Source organism: Pecten maximus, chromosome 4, assembly GCF_902652985.1.
Source record: "Pecten maximus chromosome 4, xPecMax1.1, whole genome shotgun sequence".
NCBI lineage: Eukaryota > Metazoa > Mollusca > Bivalvia > Pectinida > Pectinidae > Pecten > Pecten maximus.
The window spans coordinates 38802774-38811021 of NC_047018.1; the positions used below are offsets into that span (position 1 = coordinate 38802774).

At 34.9% G+C, this 8248-nt stretch overlaps 1 protein-coding gene across 1 annotated transcript; it reads right to left on the reverse strand.

Moving 5' to 3' along the window:
• Positions 1-770: 770 nt before the first annotated feature.
• LOC117324813 (GATA-type zinc finger protein 1-like) lies at positions 771-6265 on the reverse strand. Its single transcript, XM_033880645.1, has 4 exons — positions 5868-6265; positions 3857-4002; positions 3073-3163; positions 771-1851 (listed from the first exon to the last, which is right to left on the reverse strand). Exons 1-4 carry the CDS (start codon positions 6056-6058, stop codon positions 1725-1727), a joined length of 555 nt encoding a protein of 184 aa, XP_033736536.1. The 5' UTR covers positions 6059-6265; the 3' UTR covers positions 771-1724.
• Between the last annotated feature and the right edge of the window lie 1983 nt (positions 6266-8248).

The following is an 8248-nucleotide window of genomic DNA, read 5'->3' on the forward strand; positions in this document are numbered from 1 at the left end:
GCCAGAAAAGATAATAAATTATACCGATGAAATAATATAGATATATTATTAACAAATAACACCTATATATGTATGTAACAACAGAAAAATAATACCACACCCAGACCTGGATTCAACCATGGGCTACATCTTCATAATAAAATCTGAATATATATATAGATATAATACACCTTTGACCTTACAAGGACTGTTGGACTGAATATTATGTCCATCAAATATGTAAATATTTTCAACCACACCCATTAACAAAGTAATACAATGCTGTTTCCTTTCAACATATAAAGCACTGTATTCTGAATATCCACTGTTTCTATTTGACAATAACTCAATACTTGATAATGAACCCACCCATATCTACCGTAGTTCAGCTGAATCTAACAAATCTATCTCTAGTTTTACAATAAGCCCACCCTCTAGTGTGAGAATTTATGTGCTGACCACCTATTCCAGTCAGGTCTAATCTGACCTCTGAGTATTCAGACATCCTGTCTAATCTGACCTGAGTATTCAGACATCCTATCAAATCTGAAACCTTAATATCCAGACCTCCTGTCTAACCTGACCCCTTAGTATTCAGACATCCTGTCTAATATGACCCCTTAGTATTCAGACATCCTGTCTAATCTGACATCTGAGTATTCAGACATCTTGTCTAATCTGACATCTGAGTATTCAGACATCTTGTCTAATCTGACATCTGAGTATTCAGACATCTTGTCTAATCTGACATCTGAGTATTCAGACATCCTGTCTAATCTGACATCTGAGTATTCAGACATCTTGTCTAATCTGACATCTGAGTATTCGGACATCCTGTCTAATCTGACATCTGAGTATTCAGACATCCTGTCTAATCTGACATCTGAGTATTCAGACATCCTTTCTAATCTGAAACCTTAATTCAGATATCCTGTACAATCTAACCTCTGATTATTCAGACATCCTATATCTTACCCCTTAATATTTGGACATCCTGGATAATCTGACCCCTTAATATTCAGACTTCCTGTATAATCTAAACCATGATAATTCCAGTCCTGTCTAATCTGACCTCTGAGTATTCAGACTTCCTGTATAATCTACACCATGATAATTCCAGTCCCATTCTGAACATTCAGACATCCTTACTAATGCAAAACAAGAATTCCACTAGTGGTTAATCCAACATATAATCCTATATCTGAATTAGGATAACAAATCTTATATCTGTACTTTCCAAACCCTGTCTAATCTGATCAATATGTAGTATTTCAGTAGATGTGATATTAAACAAGTTTTATTGTTATTTGTATGCAATCAGACTCATTAGCCAACAGAGGTGTCATTAATATAAAATGTCTCTATATCATCATACATCTTTATTTAATTTTACCCACCTAATCATCTATGTTATGAAATACTATGCTAATCAGTAATCAGATTACTGGTTGGAAATTTACTTAGTACATTACCTATAACAACCAGAATTGTTGTACTGGTCACACATACTAATGCTATTTGATAAATGTAATCGAGTTTCTATAATCTAAAAAGATTAATACACAAGACAACTGTAAAAACTCGCAGATTTCATCTTAATCTCCCATAGAAGTTACTAGTCACTATATATATAAAGATATGCATATCTTTTCAGTAATAAAATATTTTCGCAATGTAAAAATACAACATTTACAATCATATTCTAACTGTGCTTAGCTTCTTGCCTTTTCACCCAGATTGCAATGTTACCAGCTCCGTCTACAGACCGACACACGAAGGAGTGCTCCACAATTGGGACAGTTTGGGAATGTCTTGATGTCCTTTTTCGGTATGTGCCAACATTGACTGCAGCGTACCTTGTACTTCTTAAACCTGCAAGAGAGGGAAGAGATAGTGAAAAGACACTTCACAGCCAATCAGAGTGAAAAGACACTTTCACTGCCAATCAGAGTGAAAAGACACTTTCACAGCCGATCAGAGTGAAAAGTTACTTTCACAGCCAATCAGATTGGAAAGTCATTTTGATATCCAATCAAAGTGAAAAGTCACTTTCACAGCCAATCAGAGTGAAAAGTCACTTTCACAGCCAATCAGAGTGAAAAGTCACTTTGACAGGCAATCAGATTGGAAAGACATTTTGACAGCCAATCAGAGTGAAAAGTCACATTCACATCAGATTTATAGGCAATCCAATAAAATTAAGTTCAGCTTCAGTCTGGTACTATCGTTATCAATGCCATGGTAAACTAAAAACAATCAGAAAACAAGACTGATGCTTATAAATCTAGAATGTGTATCAAGCATCATCACTGCTTATTTACTACCACTTGATGGAAACAGTTGAAACCAAATTCAGCCAAGGTCCCAAACATGTCAAAATGGGAATGTAAAGCAAGTTTTCCAATTTCAGTGTAAAAAAGAGACATTTGATCCCAAAAGAATTTTCATGTAAAACACCAGCATTCTGTCACTATTATCGGGACACATTCTGCAAAACATCTTTACAAAAGCTACAAACCTAGAAATTATGGCCCAAAATGTTCAGTAAAAAGCATGACAAGACTTTATAATTCCCAATTTAACTGTGCAGAATTGATGTATTGATACCCAAAAGTGTTCTGTAAGATAAAAGCATTTAACCTCTTTTAATGACAAACTTTGAATTTCTGAACCTTGGAAGGATTTAAATACAGACTGAGAAAGGAAGGGACAATCATTGCACCTCCTACCACTTGGTAACAGTACTGTAAATGTTGAAATTTACGCGAGGGGGAAATTTACGCTAATTCTGCGGACTCCTTTTGTTCGCGAAAATTTCCCCCACACGTATTATTTTGATATCAATTTGCTTAATCTTGAACTACAAGCGAAAGTGGATCGATCACGAAAATTACCCCCATGCATATAGTTAAAATACTGAAATCGCGAAATTAACCCCACGCGAAATAATCACGTTTACAGTATTGTTAACTAATACAAACAGAGCAACTTCATACCGTTGGTATTGTACAGAATATCTGTAAGTATTCTTATCCAGGTTTTCTAAATTCAGACAACCAAATAAGTATGAGACATTCTCAAACTGTTACGGACCTGATGCCACATGCGTTACAAAGCGGTGTACCATCCTCAGCATCTCTCCACAGCGGAGTTCTCCGAGTCGCACAAGATGCACATGTCTTCACTGAAACAAGAAATAATTAGATTTCAGCATTTGAAATGGCACAATTTTCTTTGGGAGCTTTCTTTAATCAGTAAGAATGAAAAAATATAAAATCAAATTTGATTTTAAAAGACATATCTCAATTTTTTTATGTTTTACACTTAAGTATTGATACATGTACTTTCTTCAATGATATTGTCAGAAAATCTTCCCTGTCAAGGTCAAGGTCACATTGCCTTGGTTACAGTTACCTTAAGGTCGAAGGTTACAAGAAAAAACACGCATCTTTTGAAGCAGGCCACCAAAAACCAAGAGGTGTGAAGGTCAAGGTTGTCTAATGGTTGCCAAGGTCAAGGTTGTTAGCAATTTTCAAAGAAATTATGGCAAAACCTTCACTATAAAAGTCAAGGTTGTTGCTACTCAATACTATTCAAGGCAAAGGCCACTTAAAAAATACAGTTCCTCAACATTCCATTCAATAATATTTACTGTATAAATAAGTACTAATGAAAATAAAGTCTGAAGTACAGAACTTATATCAATTCATAATAGGTGACTGACATATATTTTATATTTTTGCAAACTAAGCCTCTGACTTGGTAAAACTTTCGGGGTTATTTTGAAGATTGTCTTATTTTCAAGATACTTTTCATGGCTTCTATACAAGATTGTAGAAACCAAATTCCTGATTAAGCTAGGTACAAGTTATTCTACCTGAGATGTAGGGGTTCTTATGGTAGGCTAGTTGACTGTCCTCATCAGATCCACTCCAACAATCCGTGTGATAACTGGTCACCGAGCCACAGCTGTTGTGGCGATTCCGCACCTGGCTATTGGTACCAGCTGTCTTGTTGATGTTACTGTAATGAAAGTAGAGAAGTGCTGATGTATTTATCTACAATTCAGCTGATATACCTTGTAGTAACTATACTGTAGTTACGAAGAAACTAATACAAAATGTAACTATTTGTACTGTACTGTGTGATTAGCAGAACTGGACTGGCTGAACCTGGTGGTCAGGTAGATTAAATGGTTGGAGCATCTGTCTAAGAGTCCTGGATTCGATCCCACTCTGGTCATTTTATTTTTCCTCTCCTGTTAAACAGGGTCTTGTGTGAGACTTTCACTCGTAGACTTTGTTGAAAGATTGAGGAATGTAGCGGAACTGGACTGGGCTAAACGCTGGTGGCCAGGTAGCTGAAATGGTTATTGCATCTGTCTACAGTTTGGAGGTCAAGGGTTCGAGTTCCAGTCTGGTCTTTGCATTTTTCCTCTCCTATTACACCTGCATTTACAAGGCTCATCTCCCTACTTTGTCTCAAAGGCTTCTTGCAGGATATTCACAGTATGTAATATCAAACAGAAAGTTATCCTGCATTTTTCCCTAAATAAAAGTTACAATTGGAGAGTACAAACTTTGAGTCTGTCAATTGCATGGGTCAATGGAGGCACGGAGAAAACCAAAACAAGGAGAATATTATGTTTTGTATGGGGTTAAACATCTGACAAGAACCAGGTCAGGGTCAGTAATGTTGTGGAGGAGACATCAATAAAACACAGAAAGAAAGAGTGGATAGAAAAGAAGGAAAAATACACAAAAGATTAAGGACTTATAGAATCTTCCTCTGCCTTGAAGGTATGAAATAGAATCTTCCTCTGCCTTGAAGGTATGACAGAGAAATTTCCAGCCTATGGGGCGATATTCTTAGTTGTCTAACCTGAGGCTCAGAAAGAAAGAAGGAATAGGACAGAAAAGGACATAAGGGGAAAATAATCCTAGGTGGTGCCATTGGGACATTCAGTTCTTTTTGGTCTCTTTGTAGTTGAATTTCCTCTGGCCCTAACACCAGACATTCTGACCTAAATGTACACCTGATATCTATCTGTCAGAATGTCTGGGGCAGAGGAAATTAGTCTCTTTGATACAGTGTTCAAAAGTAAAGGTGGTCCGATGGTCCGAGGCTTTAGAAAACCTGGTCGGTCTATGTAAAACTTCAAAGTGTTGGCCCCATTGGCTATGAAAAGTTTGAGCCCTGACATACATCACAATTCATGAAAACAACATTCCAATATTTTCTGACAAATGATCATATGAAATCAGAGCTTACAATAGAGTTTATTTTATCCACAACAGTGTGTTATTACTGGATGATGCAAGCATTTGCGTGACAGTTATGCTACTTTCAACAATGTTTTAAAAAATTGGTCTATCGAAAAATGACTTGGGCTATGGGATTTGAATTTTCTGTAGACATATTGTTTAAGGAATTTTCATATGTAATTTCATACACTGTTGATATCCCTAAATAAAAAGCATGGGAGAACATCCTGAGCCTACAGAGGGCTCACTATTGAAGTAAAGGAAAATAAGAAATGTAAGCATGTACATCAATAATATATTACACTTAAAAGACCTGTTGGTAGACAATAACTGTTGGTAGTACCTAGACTGGTATTATCATAGTCTTTCTAATAAGAACACCTGCCCTAAAAGTACACTTTCCATTTTCTGGGAAAGAACATGGGTAAACCTATTTTAAATCTATCTGTTTGCTTTTCCCTCAACCAACATGTCAACTGATCTTGCAGTAAGCACAGTGTGGTAACAGGTGACTTGTTAGCTATATTGTACCAAGAATAAGCAATTTTAGTTTTTGTACGAAAAAAAGGTCTAAGAAAAATCTTAATAAAAGGATGGCTATAGTCTATATATTGAAATACTTACCTGAAATAAGCTGATATGACAAGATGGCTGTCAGAGCCCTGTAGTTGGGTATGTAACAGGAAGGTTACCCCTCGGAAGTTTGGGTCCTGTCTGGCAGCACTCCTGGTGGGAAACTTGTTTTTTCTCCTATTGACTTGTCTTGATCCATTTGTGATCGGTATTGACGGCATTGTTGACTTTTCCATTGACATCTCTGTACATGTGTTTATTGATGTTGATTTGCTGACATGAATATCACTTTTTTCTGTTTTCAGAGGCAGATCTAAGTCTGTTCTACAGTGTTTAGAAAATGGTTCATTACGGTTTTCTTTTCCATTTTCTTCATGAGACCTAAACAAAAATAATAATAATAAAAAAAAGAAAAAAAAAACAGATTTTAAAATAGTTTTAATACTATCCAAAGCAGAATAATTCAGAACTGTTAAAGATATGACCCCAATCTACTTCACCTCAGCATTTGTTACAACTTGATAAGCTGAAGTTTAAATTCAGACCATTTCTCCATGAAAGTGTACATTACATTTTTTTTTTCCTCAGTGACCTTTCCCTATGATATTGCACTTTCATGCATGATTTCAATTGACCTTGACCTTTCATCTGGTGACCTTGCCCTCTTATCACTACTTGTTTATAATGTAAATCAAACTTACTTCATTTAAAAAAAAAATGTTTGGAAGCTAAAAATAAAACTTAAGAAATTTGTCAAAATATATAACTGCTCCAACAAATGTTGGTTATAACAATGCCACAAGCAGTGCCAATATCATGCCAATACCAACTAAATATACATGTACTTAATTTTTTTTTTTTTTTTTTTTTGTCAAATAAAGCCAAGGCGCTCAATTGTAAGATGCAAAGTGTTTTCTGAGGCTGTTTCAAAAACATAAAAACAAAAACTCTACAGTTATCAGAGAGTTAGCATTATTTGATCTAAGACTAATTTACTAAGTGAAAACAAACGTGGACTTCTTTTTTATTCAATAATCCAAATGCTATAAAAGTTGATTCAAGCTGTTTTCACGAGGTATTTGATTTTCTTCAATGTTCAAAGTTTTCATTTGATTTTTATCTGACAAATTCCAGTTGAATTCTTATGTCTGAATATAATAAACAAATTTGCATTTTGTACGACAGTGTTTCCCTCTCTATAACAATCAGTCAACAATTTACTGTCAACATGTACTTAGAAATTTTTAAAAATCGAACGCTTTGATATTTATGATTGTCAATTCAATACAATATTTTTTTTTACAAAAATAATCATTTCATATCTTTGATGATGTTACAAATATATACCTGTAAACGCTACAGTTGGCTCCGTTCTCCGACTTCCATTTGTTGACGCATCGACTGAGGTGTTCGTCTGTTCGTTGAATATTATGAATATTGTCGTAATTAATTGAATTCAGTGCCCGGTTGTGTGCGTGATTTAACTTCAGACACTGATCATTTGGCTTCATCATCTTAACGTTTTATATAATTCAATAAAAGACTTACAGATGTTTCCATGCGGCTTGCTCTTTGTTGTCTTTCCGATGAAAACGACGGGCGAAAATCACGGGCAAACGCACATGCTCGGAGCGACCTTGACTGATTTCGATTGCTGTCAATCTCGTGATTGTCATGTAAAAAGTGGCAAGTGATTGAAAAGTGATTTAAACAATTCTCTTGGTTTTGACAGTATACATTCTTGCTGAAAGTTGACTTTTTGAGGGATGTCTTATTTTCGACGGGAAAAGCAGGAATTAAAAAAAATAACTAGGGAAATCGATCGAAAGTTAAAATCCATATTTTTGCAATATGTTGGCTCGGATTTGGATATAGATTTTTATTGTTATGAATGCATATATTTTGTTTACGTTTTCAAGATTACGAGAATATCATCATTTCAAACAGACAAGACTTTTTCCTAAGTACAATTAGTAAGCGCAAAATTTTAATTTCTGATATCAAAAAGAAACCTGATTAAAAAAAACAATATTATGATAAAAACAGTCGTAATAAAATTTAGTCTTTAAAAGGAATTGTTTAAGGAGAACGAAATATCTCTAGAAATGAGATTGGAAGCTAACCATGCTATGAGGAACAACACGTTTCTGCATCAGAAATTCTGGTTCATTATTGTACAAATTACATGTAATTACGAACAAGTCACGTGGAATCAGATTATTTTAGCAAAGAAATATAAATGATGATTATTGTTTTCAGGACTGTGTTTACTAGTCTACGGAATATGGCAGAGGAATACCACATGTAAACGACAAAAGTTAATCGGCAATATTATAAAATTCCGTTTTACGGAAAATGCTATTGTACTTTTCCCCCGTAGATTGTCAAATGATAAGAACGAAAAATGTGTTCATTTCACAGTATCTAATAAT

What these genes read in the sequence shown, in the direction of transcription:
- LOC117324813 (XM_033880645.1), bottom strand. Translation starts at nt 6,058, where the DNA reads ATGTCAATGGAAAAGTCAACAATGCCGTCAATACCGATCACAAATGGA. An exon ending in TAAGAACCCCTACATCTCAG is followed by an intron (nt 3,164 to 3,856) that starts GTAGAATAACTT and finishes TTCTTGTTTCAG; the next exon opens with TGAAGACATGTGCATCTTGT. An exon ending in TGTAACGCATGTGGCATCAG is followed by an intron (nt 1,852 to 3,072) that starts GTCCGTAACAGT and finishes CCTCTCTTGCAG; the next exon opens with GTTTAAGAAGTACAAGGTAC.